This window comes from Contarinia nasturtii, unplaced genomic scaffold, assembly GCF_009176525.2.
Source record: "Contarinia nasturtii isolate CC-2019 unplaced genomic scaffold, AAFC_CNas_1.1 Cnas_scaffold_695, whole genome shotgun sequence".
NCBI lineage: Eukaryota > Metazoa > Arthropoda > Insecta > Diptera > Cecidomyiidae > Contarinia > Contarinia nasturtii.
Genome location: NW_022198046.1, coordinates 6,191,422 through 6,209,283, shown reverse-complemented (window position 1 = coordinate 6,209,283; position 17,862 = coordinate 6,191,422). Strand labels below are relative to the sequence as shown.

General features: G+C 33.3%; 1 protein-coding gene across 5 annotated transcripts in view; it reads left to right on the top strand.

Moving 5' to 3' along the window:
• LOC116341451 (tyrosine-protein kinase Btk29A) overlaps nucleotides 1-14,126 on the top strand; it is a 68,533-nt gene extending 54,407 nt beyond the window's left edge. For 4 of the 5 annotated variants that reach the window (XM_031768559.1, XM_031768562.1, XM_031768561.1 and 1 more), the window contains 10 exons: nucleotides 8,965-9,116; nucleotides 10,395-10,514; nucleotides 11,545-11,625; nucleotides 11,716-11,846; nucleotides 11,950-12,078; nucleotides 12,170-12,535; nucleotides 12,625-12,793; nucleotides 12,884-13,121; nucleotides 13,202-13,335; nucleotides 13,409-14,126. In XM_031768559.1, the coding sequence (XP_031624419.1) occupies nucleotides 8,965-9,116; nucleotides 10,395-10,514; nucleotides 11,545-11,625; nucleotides 11,716-11,846; nucleotides 11,950-12,078; nucleotides 12,170-12,535; nucleotides 12,625-12,793; nucleotides 12,884-13,121; nucleotides 13,202-13,335; nucleotides 13,409-13,507 (1,619 nt within the window). In that variant the 3' untranslated portion in view covers nucleotides 13,508-14,126. Of the gene's footprint in view, nucleotides 1-1,488; nucleotides 1,684-8,964; nucleotides 9,117-10,394; nucleotides 10,515-11,544; nucleotides 11,626-11,715; nucleotides 11,847-11,949; nucleotides 12,079-12,169; nucleotides 12,536-12,624; nucleotides 12,794-12,883; nucleotides 13,122-13,201; nucleotides 13,336-13,408 lie in introns of those variants that run through there. The other variant, XM_031768564.1, reaches the window with a different exon arrangement.
• The last annotated feature ends 3,736 nt before the right edge of the window (nucleotides 14,127-17,862 follow it).

The following is a 17,862-nucleotide window of genomic DNA, read 5'->3' as shown; positions in this document are numbered from 1 at the left end:
TCTCTCTCTCTCTCTCTCTCTCTCTCTCTCTCTCTCTCTCTCTCTCTCTGTGTGTGTGTGTGTGTGTGTGTTTGAATTTCGTTCATGTTTTTATTCCATTTCCATTCTTCCTCCATGTGCATCAGTCCAATAATAAATTACATTATACATTGGTGCTGAGAGAAAATAAAAAATGAAAAAAAGACACGATTTATAGAAACACAGAAGAAAATTTTCGAACGCCGAACGTGATGGTCATGAAAGTCATTTGGAATCATAGCTATTATGCATCAGGCCGAACGAAATCAATTTTCATCATATTGCAATGCAAGTTGCATAGTCGATGCATTGAAATTATATAGCATTATTTTATGTTTCATGGAAATATATCGACGAAACAGAGAGAATCATTTAATTCGAACTCGAAACAAAAAAATTGCACACCACTACAGCAGAAGCATCAATTGTGCAATTGTGATGTTTTTGTTATTTCCAAACATTGGGCCAGGAATTCTGTATTCGTATTGATAGAAACAAAAAGAGATAGAGGGAGAGGCGAATGGAAAAGAATGATGCGAATTAAACGATGAAAAATAGAAAACAATCTAAAATCCAAGCGCTGTGCCACACAAAAGCCTATGTTCCAACGACAATAGATACATCTATCTCTTGCTCTCTTTTTCTTACTCTTTTGTTTTTCAACCATTCTTTTTCACTTGCGCTTCTCTCTCGCTCTTTAGTTCATTGCGAACGTAAAACATAATAGATTCTCTCGATGCGATCACAAACGCACGCTTCATGTAAACGATCCGCGAGTACGAAGCAAGTACTATTTTCAAAGCCACCATATATATATATATATATATTTAAATTGTATTCATGTTTACATATATATTCGCAAGAGACGATGGTTCGATTGCGTTGTTTATACCATGTCTTGGAATATACAATACACGCAATTGCTTCCATGTATTCGTCAGTACACTAAAGTATAAATATTAGTTGAATATAGAAGAAACAAAAAGAAAACGTTTTTGTGGTTCTGTATTACTGTTTTTTTTTATTCATTTCTGTTTCTTCTTTGACTATTCATTGTTAACAATTTTGTTGTTGTTGTGACTGTTGTTGCTATTCACAGTAAAATTCATTGTTACGATTTTGCCGCGATCATCGAGTGAGCTGTGAACACCGAAGACCGAAGAGGTTTTCATAATAGGCACAGACGAATATATTGAGAGCGTTTTGCGCCGTGCGAGTAAGCGAGTTAGCGAATTCATACATTTATATATATACATGTAAGTGAATGAGATATATCGTGGGCCTTCAATTCCGTACGAAAAAATCAGTTATTTTTCAGCGTTGGTAGCGAATGGTGTGGTTTTACAAAACGCTCGTTAAACACAAATCGAGTGCATTTATATCTCTTTTATTTTGTATTGTTGTTGTTTGATTTTTGTGCTGAAAAACCAAAGCAGAGAAAAAAAAAACAAAATTTATGCGAGAAAAACCATCTGAAATATGGAATCGCGATTTGGTTTTGTGATCATTGACGATCATTAGTTTTGTGTATTGTTTAATCTGTTTTTTTTTTCGAAAATAAATTCAATGTGTAAAAAATCAAATCCAAATTTTGTGTATGTGTGTGAGAACCAACAAAGCAAAAGAATTAATGAAACAGTCACGGAACTTTAGTTTGAGACCAAGGTACCACAACAAATATTCAGTGTTTTTGACTGTCAATTTTTTTGGCCATTTCAATTATGCAATATATGGACCTAAGTGTAGTTGTTGTTGTTGTTTTTTTCGTTTGGGGAAATCGGAAGAGTTATATATTTGTCAGTGTTTAGAAAAATTCATGGTGTAAATGTTTTGATATTTGTTTTTGTGTTTTTAAATGAAGCTAAAAGCAATAATGTGTTTTTGCATTGACTTATGTTATGTGTGTGTATGTAACTTTCTGCGCGTCGCTCAACATGGATAACTTTTTTAATACACTTTTTTTTTGCATTCAGGTCAATGAGTGTAGTTTGTAGTTTATTGAATGAGTGAAAGAAAATAACACGAAATCAAAAAGACAGAGAAAACCAAGCGAACCAACAACCAAATACAAACTTCATACTTTGATTCACTTTCATTTTGTACACGAGCTCATAACACACACTGAAACATTCACATAACTCTTGATGGTTGCGCGTAAGCCTGTGTGTGCGATATTCAATGATGATAGTTTTTTTGCTGCTGCTGTTGTTGTTGCTATTGTTGCTGCTGGCTCGCCATACACTTGCCACAAACGACCAATTCGAATGGTGAATGAAAAAAAAACCCGGGCTTCAAATACTCCAGCACTAACTGCAACAAACAAAAACAAGAGGTTAAACTGACACATCACAACACAACCAACGTGATGTTTGAATCCAACGGCGGCGCGTTTACGAATGGAAAATCACCGTATGAATGTGAATGAATGAACGATTCCCAATAAATGCCCAATTTTCCAATCAACTACAGTGTTGCATGGCTGGAGAGTTTGCAATCAACATGGGTTTTTTTCATTGTTACACAGTCTTTGATAATTATTGTTGTATCAATGTCATTTTTACAACCGACAAAAAAACCTTCCAAAAATTGTAAAGAGAGGAAACACAACAAAAATACGCACGGACATTTGAATATTTCAATTGAAAAATGACTACGGGTTTCTTTGATTCAAAAAATAATTGTTCGAAGCACATTTACATTGGCCAAATCGTTTGCCATTCTCTCTTTCTCTATCTCCCTCTTGGTGCGTTAATTGACAGTGACTCCTCTGCCATGATTTGTTGTAATTGTGTGAATTTTTCTATTCATACCCGCAGATTTTTTTTTTTTTTTTTTTTTCAATTTACACACATTTAATCAGTGATTTTTTGTTTTCACGTGGAGCTGTTGAGTAAATGATGATTTCTATTCTGGTAAAAATATATACCTTGACTGAACAACGATGAAAAACAGTGGCCGTCATTTTTTTTTTCTTCTTTTATAGACCCATTCGTGTGCCATGAAAGTTTGAATAATTTTTTATTGAAACCGCAATCACTTGGTTTGAGTGCATATATACCCAAATGACAGAATTGAAAGAAATATTTGTTTTGTTTCATTTATTAATGATGAGTTTGTGGTTGGAAAGAAAGCAGAAAAAATGGGTGCATTGTTTAAAACCATAAAAATATAATTACCATTTAAATGGTTGAAGCTTTTTTTAGCACAAACAATTTTCTCTTTGTTACACATTCTGCAACAAAATGACAATCGAGAGTGAAGCAATTCAAAAAAAAAAATTAAATAATAACGGCAGTGCACAAAAAAATATTTACTCTTCATGATAAATCATAAAGGTGATAAAGTGCTTGTTGGTATTTTGACTGGGACAGAACACCAGCTCTCTCTTCCCAACTCTCTTACTAGTTAAATCTCGGTAACTATGTTATGTTTACATGAAATTTGCCTTTTGCGTCTCCTCTATTGCATTCATTATCTCGCAAACATAAATTGTTGAATGAGCTTGCTTTCTTTTTTTAGCTTTACGTTGAATGGCTCTTTAAATGCTCACCTGATACCAAAATCCGAAAAAACTTTTAAGTTAAACTAGATCGTAATTTAAATAGTAACAATGCGTTCATTCAGCTCTTTTTCTTTCTCGTTCTCTCTTTGTGTCTCTCAAACAGTCCCCGTTGAAACAACACGAAAAAAGCGAACGTGAAAAAAAAGTGCAAACACTTTCAACGTTTGATCAAAGCAAGCACATACAGAATGGAAAAAAATGCCATTGTAAATCGTCTACAATGAGATATTTTTTTTGTTCAAACGTTCAAACACATACTGTGTGTAAAATGTGTAATGTTGAATGTTACCTCAGCCTTCTCTCCGCCAAGCTTTGTGTGGCATTTGCTTGTTGCATGGGAACTTTGTAAAACAAATGTAAAATCATCTGCGTATTTTTCATCATGTTTTGTGTAAATATCTCGTTGCGATGCACCACAATCGCCTCTCTAATGTAGCTGGATTTTCTGCCGCCAGTGAAAAAGCTCGCATTCAATTTATTTTTTTAATTATACAAATCAAGAACAAATTCATAAATATCCATATTTTACGAGAGATCATCTCGCATGAGTGCGGAATATATATACGCGCGGAACTTTTCATTTTCAACAACGCGTTCTGGATTGTTGAACAACTGAACCATATTGTCAAGTATTCTTATCGTGCATCAACTTTATCATACGTGATTCGAAATCTATCCGGTTTTAATTTCTGATTCGAAATCAAGAGAAATATTTATGTATATTTATCGAACGAGCATAGTAACACGGCCTATAGACATTTTGGCTCATAATTGATCTGGTTTTTTTCAAACAATGCCATTTGTGATGATGAAGAAAGAGAGCAGAAAAAAAATCGATTACCACAAAACATTATCGATTCGAATCAAAGCGACAACACGTCTGCCAAGTGTATTTCAAGCAAATCAAGTGGCAATTCTGCTGTGCACGATAAACATATAAATTGTGAATGGTATTCTGTGCAATTTACATTTATTTATTTATTGATCACGTTCAATTATATGTATATAAAGTATATTTGACTCAATACCAAAATTGGTACATATTATCCATCGATAAATGCGGAATTCCAAAAATTAAATACTATAATTTGTAAGCGAAAACAAACGAAAAAAAAATTTGCAATACAGAAAATGATTTTTAATGAAAAGTGGCTTTAAATGGTCAATTTATACGGAAAAATTGAGCATATTTGGAATTAAAATGCATTAATTTGTACACTTCGATGTAACCACTTTTATTGCCACCGCTAAACAGGTAAAACAAATATGCAATTGATTTAATGGTTTCCGTGTGTTCGATCTAGATGTTAATACGTAAATTCAAACCACCAATCACTTGAACAACTTACAAAAAAAACATCATTCCACACCATCTCGTACGTACACACACACATAAACAATGTCCATTTCGAATGCGCTGTAACCGCGCTAATTAATTACATAGCTTTTTTGGCATTTAAGAGACGAGAGAAGATTGAAAAACAAAACACCTATCATTCCGTTGTTAATTACACACATGATTTGTAATCTTGAACACAAATCGCATAAATACCGCGTTAAAATACTCGCATTTTGGTTTACAATCAATTATTATAGTGGCCGCTTCGCATTTGGCAGGGTGGTATAAAAATCAGCGCTTGTGCCGTTTCGTTTGCACCTGCATCACATGATATTTATGAGGCTGTAATGTTATCATGTTATTAACAGCTGCGCCTCAATTCAATGAAAACATATGTTTTCGTTGTCAATATGTAATTTAAAATGCAATTTGTGATTGGCGCGGAATTTCTCACACCACACACACTCTCTCTCTCTCACGCTCACCGCGCAAACAAGTGAACGAGACACCATTTGAAAACAATGTTAATCAATAGATACACAATATTCCAATTAAATAATTATACAAATCTCTTGGACCTGTCACTTTCCCATGGCAATATGTGGTGTTTCTGAATATTTTCAAAAGTGGCATTTATATAGTATATTATGAATGTTTCGGACATTTTCTTACATGTGTTTTTGTTATCGTCAATGTCACGGTTTCAAGGCTTGATTATCATGCTAAAGAAATAGAAATTTATCGCATTGAACAAGTAAAAATGTTTAGGGATTGAAATGAAGTGAAGATAATCTTGATAAATTTTTTTTTCTCTTTCGCTCGATTTACGACGTTGATTCTACGTGTTCGGGACGATCAGGCCACAATAATCCATTGTTTGTCTATTCATGTGTGTCTGTGTCTTTTGATGAACAGCCGATTTCCATTAAGGCACACCACACGATGCCGAAAAAGAAACATGAATGTAAAGAGCCTTTTTTATAGCGAACCATAGTGCGCGCATTTGAATGTAAATGATGCGATGACTCGACATACTGGCCAACCAATAAAAGTCATCTGATGCATTTATACGCACAAGATAACAAGAAAATGATCTTAGCAAGAATCGTTGATGATGACGGCGATGACGATTGTATCAATTCAATACAAAGTTTGTATTGCGTTGATGGTCATTGGAACAAATCGACATACTTATCACTCAGCTCTTGTCTCTCACACTCAGCGGCTACTGCATTATTCACATTGGAAATGGACATGTGCTTGAAAAAGAGAGAGAGAAAGAGGAAGAAAGTAAAGAATCATTACGATAAAATAATAATTTTCTGTGCTTTTTTCTCTATCCCTCTACCTTTCTTAATCCAAAAAAGTGTTTCTCATTCGCTCTCGGTGTTCATTTGTTAAGTGCGACTAACGAAAAATTATTATCGTTGTTTCTCTGTAGTTTTTACGATCGAATTATGAGAATGAACGTGATCCAGATGAATCGTATTTTCATCGTTGGTTATTATTAATACATTCGATTTTGGTATCTCTCATTTCGTTTTATGGCTTTAATTTATTTTTTTATGTGTATTTCTCTCTCTCTCTCTCCCTTTCTCGTCGTGTTCTGTATCGAATGCGGTTACTGTTGCAACATTTTAATGTGTCGTACATTTTTCATGTCTCTGTTTTGGCTTTATTATTTGTATTTCATCGTTGATCATTTTGTACGACAAAAAAGGTTGATGCTTTCTCTTCGTGAATAATTTTTTTTTTGTTCATAATTTGTGGCATTTAAGCGGAATCGATTTATTTTTTCTCAGATGATAAGAATGCAGTAAAATCCGTGCTAGATTTGTGACTTTTTTATCTCATCATCGTCGGCTTTGTTCCTCAATTCGGCGAAACTGTTAATTGAATTGTTATTTGACAACAATATAATAAACACGAGCCATTTTTTTAAAATGATTTACGATTTTTTCGGAGTTTACCCCACTTGTTTTTGGTATATATTTGTTGCGGTGATTTATGGTGAAATTGAATGACAAAAACGGATTTGCGGCCGAATTACAATGCAATGCACTTCACCAATAATACGTCGTATATATTCGTCGAACACATAACTGCACGTAATTTATCAAATTGCCACATTATAGCCTCAGCTTGAAGCTTCGAGAATTGTTCAAATCGAAAAATTGAAGGTTGTAATAAACACAAATTGGTTGCAAATGCACACTAAAATTGGTTATCGTTTCGCTTTACGATGTTTTGCCGTTTGATATTCGGTCAATTTGTAAAGCAGTCATGTGTTAAGTCTATGAACCAAAAAAAAAAAAACAACATCAATATTGAGACTAGGTAATCTCTCATAAGTGAATCACATAAAAGCGATGCGATTAGTTCGTGTATTTATCCAATTCTTTAGCTCATTTCAATTCCATTTCATTCTTTAATTAATAAAATCATTCTTCGTTTTTAGTTTCTTTCATTTCTGTTGAAACACGTTTCATACAGTTTCCAATGCAATTTGTGGCCTTGCCATAAACTCTCAATTCAATGTGGATTGCAACCGGCTACAAACGGCTGTGATATGCTTATGATATATTGGTGAACATTACAAATGAATACAAATATGCGTTAAAAACTGATTAAGATCTGTATATCAGGCAAATCGAGTGGTGTTTCGGTCTGAGCCAACCTCACTACCTTAAAGAAAAACTATTTTCATATCTCTTTCGAAATATGAATTGCGGCTTTGGAGTCGACGAAATCATCATTTGAAAATTGGTTATGGGCAATTTCTTCTCTTAATAAACTCTCATTTATAGTCGAAAAATTAATGTGACGTGTGCTAATTATGCCGTATCATTGGCCACTGTCTGTTTCCTTCACTTTATGTGATTCATTTCGGGGGCATATTACATATTCAATATTTCAAAAGAAAATGCGTCTCACACCAACAATATGCCATGCTGACACTTTGTTCAATAAATTCATACGTCAACTTTTACACGGACAATTAAACTTTTCATTTTTACCGTTACTTTTGTAAGTGAATCAACGCCGATGAAATTGAACTTTCAGGCGTTTTATTGTTCCAAAACATTATTTTCATTCGGTCGCTCCTCTCCAGCGGCTCGTAATACAGTTGAATTAGTATGTCTTTTGTCCGAAACAATCATGTTTAAATCGAAAATTTACATGTGTAATGCTGATGATTGAAATAAGCCTATCAAACACAATGCGTCAACGATACATAAAATGCGCTTTTTTCATCACTGCTTCTCTCTTGCTATTTTTTTCCGTGTCTGTCTGACAGATTTCTCCAAATCGATTTGTCACTTCGAGTTCGCCGAATTGAAATGATTGTACACAATTGTGATATCGTGTGTTCATGGTCGCACGCATTTGTGTGAATAGGCATTAAAACGGATTAAATTCGAGCGCTGGTGGTCTGCGAAAAGCTACCACTCTCTCAACAAGCCGTCTTAATTTTTCAAACGGAACTCGGCACGCCGATACTCATTGCCTCCACCGCCGCTGATGCCGACAAAATGACATCGCATCTTCATCTTTTTTCAACGGAAATTCACGCAGTTTTTGATTGTTTATGTATTTTCATTTGATTGCTGGCTATTGCCTGCGGCGGCATCAATCGCACATCCTATTACTCATCGTTAAACTGTTTCTATATATAGAGGATCATGATGGCCATTCGATTTCACGATCATTCATTCTTCTTTTTCTTCCAAGCTCATTTATGGCTCATTTTCAATATACAATGTTATGGAGACACCCGGATCGTAACTTAAGATCCATACAAACAGATAATATTGATCTCACTACTTCCGATGCATCGAGTGTTTTAATATCATGTATGAAATTCCATTGTGATGATTTTATTCCAGCAAGGCGCAATATGAATACAAATTTTTCGCTTTCGCTTTGATTGTTACACGCGATTAAAATGATTTGTAGCATTCTTTCTTTAAAATGAAGAAAAATAACGAAACATTCTTTACTAATTGAAATTAATTTTTTGCATTTTGTTTTATTTAATTCGCAGGAACCGGAAATTCTCCTGCGCACAGTTCAACGCGAAGCATTAGTCCGAATTCTACATCACCGGGACAATTTATCCATCAGCAATTACAGAAGAGTGCAACAACAGCCAGTTTGAATGATAGCTTAACAGCGATTTCATCGCCACAACAAACGGTATGCATTCACATCATTTTCATGAAATTAATCGTTTTGAATTTGAATGAAGTTAAGACGCAATTTGCAACACACACACACACATATCAATCGCAGTTGACTATCGTTTTTTTCTTCGATGGTCTTTGAATTGAGCAGGTAGAAAAAATCGCATGTAAATTGCAAAAAAAACCTTTACCGATACACTTATCTTTTTTTCCCGAATTGTATTGTTCCGCCCTCTTTTCGTTTATTTTTCTCATGTATGTGTTGCATGCTGGACAAACAAAAAAAGACGATACGATGCCAAAAACACCAAATTGTGCATCGTCGTTAACAAAGTGACTTTTTTCCACTCTCTGACTCTCTCCGGTATGGGAATATTTTTATTCATCGACCTCAAAATTCAATAAATTACACAAAATTCTCGCATAATTTATTAAAGAATCGGTCGCATTTCAAAAAGGAACATATCGGATTTGTTGTTATTTATTCTTTTTTCTTGTTCAATTCGCTTCTCCCGAATCGTTTCATTTGTTTTGAAGTCGCTTGAAAGTCCGAGACAACGACAACGAGACAGTGAGAAAGAAAATAGCGCAACGCCACGACAAACATTAAATACAAATGCATACACACAAAAAGGATGACTGTCTCACGGTATTTTTGGGTTTGTTTTGTCGAGTTCTGTTTGTCCGGTTTGAATCGTTACACGCAGGTTCTACAGTATAGCGTAAAACCTTTGCCGAAAACCCATTTCTTTTCCATCTACTTTTTGTTTTGATTGCACACATCATTCGATTATTTTGACTCTTCTATTTCGTATATGTAGAGTAAACGTTTTGCCTGAAAATGCTAACTCAATAAAATAAAATTTAAGACTTTTGTTGGCCAAATTGTTTCTCTACTTCTTTTTCGCTTTGGTTTTTATTTTCCTTGTGTGATATGTGTGCGAAGGTGTTTAAAAGAAAAATTCGATAGCAAAGGAAAAAAAAATGTAACATATCTGAATGAGAATACCTATATGAACTGCGCTTGTAATGTCGACCACATCGTTTAATTTACGTCTTTATTGATGATGAGAGAATATATCGGTTCTCATTGTTTTGTCGTACCTGCATCGTTCATAACATTATATTTTTTATTCTCTAAAAATATTTTCGTTTCATTAATGTACACCCCATAATTAATCTAATATGTTTTTTGTTTTTATTTCTCTTCATTCTCGATTGTGTCTGTTGGCTGCGTTGCATGCTTATGCACATTTTTTGGAATGCATTGTTTGCTGGTCATTAAATGCAGTCATCCGTAACAACATTCAAAACGCCCATCACAAACGGAAGTGGTAACCACGGTGGTATCGGTGATTCAAATATGCCAGGCGGTACAGCAACTCCAGGAACGCCAAACTCAAAGTCAAAGGTTTGTTTCATATTCGATGAACCTTTTTTTTTCTTCGCTTTTTTTCGCTCTTTTCATTTATGGACGAGAAAAATGATTCGCTCGATTGAGATCTTATCTTAAAACTATTTAAAGAATAAAAACAGAAAATAAATCCCTATGTCGCAATGAAACATGGTTAGTCATTTGGAATTTCATTTTGAAGCGGATATGCTCAAGGGATTTTATTAAATCATTTTTTTGTTTTGTTTTATTTACGAAATTATATTTTATCTTTTGAAAAAGATCATTCGGTCAACGATTGAACTATCCGATATTGTTATCAGTATCTATGTCTTAAATCACATTGCAAGCAATATTGGTATAATATTGAGCTATTTCCACTCGGTCAGTGCCACCAAAAGCCATCAAATCAAGGTTTACTTTCGTCAAAAAAGAGATTTTCACCTTATCTTTATTACCAATCTTTAAGCATCTTTAAGCACTTGTTCTTCGATGCACGTTCGATCAATGAAACAAAAAAGAACTTCGTTCATTATATGAATGTCGTTTTGAATCAATACCGCGACTGTATTGGTTAAATATCGATCGTAAAAACATGTCATTCAACGTGATTAATTGTGTGTAGATATAACGTTACTAAGCACTTCTTAATGATGTTCGTTGTTACCTTCAATCGAATAGAAATCAATCCACCAAAATCTGTTTCCAGTTTCATGTCGCACAAGTGTTTGTTCGCTTCTTTTCGATCGATTACAATGCATGATCCCAAGTTGAAGGTACATTTTGATTTTTTTTTCAAATGTGAAAAGCGAATTGAATGCGGTTGAAGGTTGAAACATTGATTAATGATGATCTGTTAAATAGAGTCGATTTCAACTCGGTTTACGGTATCAAATCTCCAAATCTCTTAATGCAAATCGAATTGGTTTAATTAGAGCGCATATACGTTCATCACAATCATGTAACAAATACAAATAAACACACTCTTTTCATTTAGACAAAAATATTCTTGACTAACGGTAAACTAAAATGATTGATTTGTTTACAGGATTCGTCGCAACATGTTCGGATCGTTGTTGCTTTATATCCATTCAAAGCCATCGAAGGCGGCGATCTGTCATTAGAAAAGGTAAGCACATACAACACATATTCTCTTTATTTATTTCGATTTGCCGACAATCAATTTTATGTTTTAAATTTTGTTTAATTTTGTTTATAGAATGCCGAATATGAAATAATTGACGATTCTCAAGAGCATTGGTGGAAGGTTAAAGATCAACATGGCAACATCGGATACATACCCAGCAATTATGTTAAACCAAAAGAAACGCTCGGATTAGATAAATATGAGTATGTATTCGAAATCATTTTGTCGCGCTCCTGCTGCGTATCATATTCAAATTAATATTAATCCATTTTGTTTCTTCACATTTTTCGATGTGTTGCATTGCAGATGGTATGTTGGTGATATGTCACGTCAACGTGCCGAATCGTTACTCAAACAAGGTGATAAAGAAGGTTGTTTCGTTGTAAGAAAATCATCGACAAAAGGTCTTTACACACTGTCACTTCATACCAAAGTGTAAGTATCAAACCGTTATTTGAAAAAAAGAAAGAAAAAGAAAATTGAAGCAACACGAATAACGCATCGATTTCTTCTCCAATCCACACAGCCCTCAATCACATGTCAAACATTATCACATTAAACAAAATAGCAGAAATGAGTATTACTTGTCAGAAAAGCATTGTTGCGAAACAATTCCAGATTTAATCAATTATCATCGTCATAATTCCGGTGGATTAGCTTGTCGCTTGAAATCATCGCCATGCGATCGACCAGTTCCACCAACAGCCGGTTTATCACACGACAAATGGGAAATTCATCCGTCAGAATTGATGTTGCTAGAAGAGCTCGGTTCTGGGCAATTCGGTGTTGTGCGCCGTGGTAAATGGCGTGGATCTATTGACACTGCCGTTAAAATGATGAAAGGCGGAACAATGTCAGAAGATGATTTTATAGAGGAAGCCAAAGTGATGACGTAAGTTAATTGAAAACATTTTGCTTGTAGTTTATTTATTCTAAATTGCATGAAATAACAAAATTCTAATTATAAATATTCACTTGCAGTAAGTTACAACATCCGAATCTAGTGCAGTTATATGGTGTTTGTTCAAAACATCGACCAATTTACATCGTAACCGAATACATGAAACATGGATCTCTCCTAAATTACCTCAGACGACATGAACAGTCGTTGATTGGCAATATGGGACTCTTGCTGGATATGTGCATACAGGTAATAATAATTGAATGCCGTCTTCTTATCGAGAGTTGTCTCTGTGCTATTTTCAAAATCTAATCGAATCTCTTCATATTCATTTACCAGGTGTGTAAGGGAATGTCTTATTTGGAGCGACATAACTATATCCATCGTGATTTAGCTGCCAGAAATTGTTTAGTTGGTTCAGAAAATACGGTAAAAGTTGCTGATTTTGGTTTGGCACGTTATGTCCTTGATGATCAATATACAAGCAGCGGTGGAACCAAATTCCCAATCAAATGGGCACCACCAGAAGTATTGAATTACACACGATTCTCATCGAAAAGTGATGTTTGGGCATACGGTAAGCAATCACATTTCAATGAGTGAATTATAAATGAGTTTGCTATGACTTCTAATGACTTTTGTTATTTTATGATGCAGGTGTTTTGATGTGGGAGGTGTTCACATGCGGAAAAATGCCATACGGTCGACTTAAGAATACTGAAGTGGTTGAACGCGTTCAACGCGGTATTATTTTGGAACGTCCGAAAGCATGTGCTAAGGAAATTTATGAAGTAAGTATAAAAGAAATCAATATACCTTGATTCATGTGGTCTAACAAATATCTTTGTTTTGATTTTCAAATAGGTCATGAAAAAGTGCTGGGCACATCATCCGGAAGACCGACCAAGTTTCCGCAATCTAAAAGATCAGCTGGCATTAGTCGCACAAGGTCTAACTGACTAGGATGAACTGAAACCGTTCTAAGAAGAACAAAAACCATATAGTCCATTGATAACATGAAAGAATGAAAATATGAAAGCATGAGAGAGAGAACAAAAAGAATTCACTTTTATTCGACATCAAAACTAAACGTAGATTGAAAGTAAAAGAAATTTCATAATCAATAATTAGATAATCCAATTGTGGTATCAATGAAAATATCAGCAATGAAATTTGTATAAATATTGTAGTAAACGCGTGTGCTTTGATAAAACAACAACAAAAATATATAGATATTCGAAACGATTTATTGCATAACAATATTAGTATATAAATATCGATATTTGCGGATTAACGGAATTTGTTTCGCAGGAATTTCAATATAAAACAGAACAAAACAAAATGAAAAAAAAATGAAGAACAAACAGGAAATGATTTGATGTAATAGAAAGAGATAAGTTTGACATTGCGAAATAATTTTACAAACTAAACCAAACAAAAACAAATATCAAACTACATTTTTCTTCCAAGTTTTTGATACGAGAACAATTACTTTCCATTTACAGAAGATATACAAAAAAGAAACATGTGAATCTTGTTGTTGTGAATATTGGACACAAAGAAATGAACATTTGACACAATTTATGACGTTTTTGTAGTGTATTTTTTATTAAAAATCGACTCAACCGTTTTTACCATCTTTTTTACATAGAAATTAGAGATATTCCCAATGGATTTTTTGTAGTGAATGACGTTTTTTCCGATCGAATTCGATTCGTGCGCACGCTTTTCATTCGGCACGAAATATTATATGCATGCCCCCTCCCCATTTTAAAGTAGAATGTTCATTTCTTTTAAGTTTAGATAAATGATGATAATAGCGTTTTATAGTAATGCAAAAATAATGGCAAATCGGTGCAACTCAAGCAAGCCAAATTTAAAAGTCATGCATAGTTAATGGAAATATTATTATTTAAGCAAACACAAGCATCTTGAGCGCGCTGAAAAATTCAAAGAAAATTAGCAAACACAAAAAAAAAACATTCATAATCGCCGTTCTTATAATAAAACAAATGCTAACCCAACTTAGATATTAACCCATGAACATATTACTACTAGCATTTTAACCATTCAAAACAAATCCAACGTACTACGATCAAATGATGAACGAATTATTATTATTGAATCCTTCTGTTAAAAAGAAAATGAGAAGCCAACAAACTAACCGAAACAATGCTGAATTGATTTAATAACAAAATGAATAATGTGATTTAATGTTTTAAGATTTGAACTTTTTTCTCCCTTTGAATCCTTTTCAGCTTGATATTCTGTATGATTTACTTATATAAATATATTTCATGTAATACAATATGATTAAATTGAAAAACCATTAAATAGTCGTTGTTTTCATTTCTGTTTTATCCTATTATATGCATTTCTGAATCACCTTGATTTTTTTTTCAGATTTATTCCCATTTCGACTTTTTATTCGTAGATTTGCAGAATAAAACAAAAAAACGCGATATCATATGGGGCCAAAGAAGATTATAGGCCAAGATTGTTATATTTATCAATAACATATACAGTAGGATGTGTTTTTGACATAAAGAAAAGCATGTTTGGTACGTTTTTATAGCATTGATCAAAAGTAGAGTAAAACAAATTTTCGACCTCAAAACTTGACTACCATACATTGCATGGCAAAAGAAAAGTAGCAAATTCTATTGCATAATTAATATACATTTAAATCTATACAGCACTTGAAATAAAGGGAAGACTCTTTCTTTATTTCGACAAGTTCCTGAATATCTATTTTTGAACGAAAAATCATGTTAACCTTCATACAGTTTTCGTTCATACGTGAAAATTTGAGAAGAATTCTAGCAAAAATGATTTAAGAAAAATGAAGACTTTTTTGCGCTTCATTTTTTTGGCGGATGACACTAGATAGAATGGACTTTCAGGAAATTCTTTCAATTTTTTTGGTTTTTTGAGCAAAATTTTAAGTGAAAATTATCTTTATCACTCGATTATAAAGTTTATTACAATGCACATACCTTTCTATTCTACACAGAGAGAAATATTTGAGTCACCACTCGCACTTTGCGTCCACTTGGATGAAATTAACACCAAAAATAAAGTAAAATAGAGTGCGTAACTCATTTTTGGGGGTAGATGCTCTGCTAACACCCCAAGTGCGAGTTACCGTACTAGAATATTTCTCTTTGAGTATAAGTCTAGTAGGGCCTTTCTGTGTCTCATCGATAGATCTGATCTAATAGGTCTTACCTGTCATCGCTTGATTCCTGCTAACAAATATGACCTGATTTTTTTCAAATAACTTCTCCATTACGAAATGAAAATGCAACAAACGGAAAATGTCCTTCAGTAAATATTCTCCCAAGTCCAAAATGTATAGGGAGTTATTTGGAATTTGTTGAAATAATTTACTTCGTTGGAGCATTGCTAAAGATTCGCAATCGAATAACTAAAAAAATCTCATCCAATTGACCGAAACCATTGTGATCGCATGAGTATCTGATTTAAGTGTTGATTAAATAATAAAAAAAATTCGTTGTTTTTATCTTTTTGTTCATTTCATTTTTTATTGATGTTCAATTCATTTTTCGTTTGCTTTTAAGATTTTTTTTGTTTAAATAACATTTATATTGTAAATTTCGAACAATTCAATTCTCTTATTATTTATTATTTAAATTTATGAACAATAAAATTGAAAGTTTTAAGTTTTGTAATTCGTTATGCATTTTGTGTTAATTTCAGTCATTTATTTAATAAAGTTGCTTTGAAAATGTTGCTTTTTATTTTTTAAATACATTTAAATGAGAAAATGGAATTATGAATTTGTAAGTCCTCCTTTTGTTAGCACCGAATCGATTGAGATACAATTTCAGAATTAAATTTGTTTCTTTTTTTTACCAAAAATAAATGTATTAAGGCTTTTCACAATTCAGCGACATATAACGTTACTTAGAATTAATGAAAAAAAACAAGCGTCGCCAGCTAACTAGAATTAAATCGACATCCATTAAAAAATAAGCATGTTTTTCTGAAATGTGTCTCAATCCATTCTGGCTGTACAATTTCGGAGCCATTATTTGGAAAAATACATTTTTTGAATTTTGTACGTCTTTTCCTGAAGACAATATTCAAAGTTACTACGTAAGTGTATATGTATAATTCAAAATAGAATTCACAACAAGCGATATATTATCTATCTATTTATATATATATATATATTTTCTTTGTCTGAATATTTCAAAATCTTTATTCTGCCATTATACGAATTAGACATTTAGGTGAGAAAAAAAATCTATGCCGATAACAAATATCTTATATAAACGCGAGTAAAATATATTTATTGCGTCTCAAATGTGCACAAACCTTATTTTTTGCCGTAAAATAATGTATACATATAATAACTTTAGAAAAATCTATGAATTGAAAAATAAACGATAGCGATTTGATAAACGAGGCATTTTTCTTTTGATTAACCCTAAAACTGTCCTTCTGCAATCCACCTTAATCCCGTCTTTGGGGGCCTCTCAGTGCCCGTAGTGTATTTTGTATGATTTTGTTTGAAAAAAATTCGATATTTCGAGAAGTCTAGTGTCTAATCGTAAACTAAAGACATGAATGTACGCATCAGGTTGGCAGCTACGTTTTGTATACTGTGCTGACAAAATAAATTAATATTGGCTAAACAAATTTTTATTAAATTGTATCACTTCGTCTTTGGGGCACTCAAACCCGCAACACATGATAAAATTTCTCCGTGTTAAAATGGCATTTTGTCGTAATTTTAACATGGAGATATTTTTTCACATGTTAAAATACAGTTTTACCCGCAAAGAAATGTGTTGCGGGTAAAATGACCATGTTAAAATGGCATTTTGCTCTGATTTCTTTGAATTTTAACATCTGAGTTTTCTGAGAGTATGTTTTATTCCAACTCGAGTACCAAATGCAGCTCAAAATCGAGTAGTGATGCAAAATCTTCAATTACAAAACCAAATTGTACACGTGAGTGGCAAACTTCGGGTAGTTCGAGAACAGAGAGATACGAGGCGTTGGCTCAAGTTAACCAGTTGTAAGAAGAATTGGAAAAATAGTTAGCCAATTTGTCGGACAAATTCAATCATTGAAACTGTCACAAATATTTGGCACTGATAATGCCAAATTATGAAATGTCACAATGTATGAAGCGACGAATTGATATTATTTTTTCAGCGAAATTGAAGGTATTAACTGTTTGTTTTTATTTATTATATGAAGCATCAGTGAAAGTAAAAGTGTATCAATAGAACTCATCACGTCTAGCGCTAAAAAACTCAAAATGGTTTATGCGAATAATTTATGTT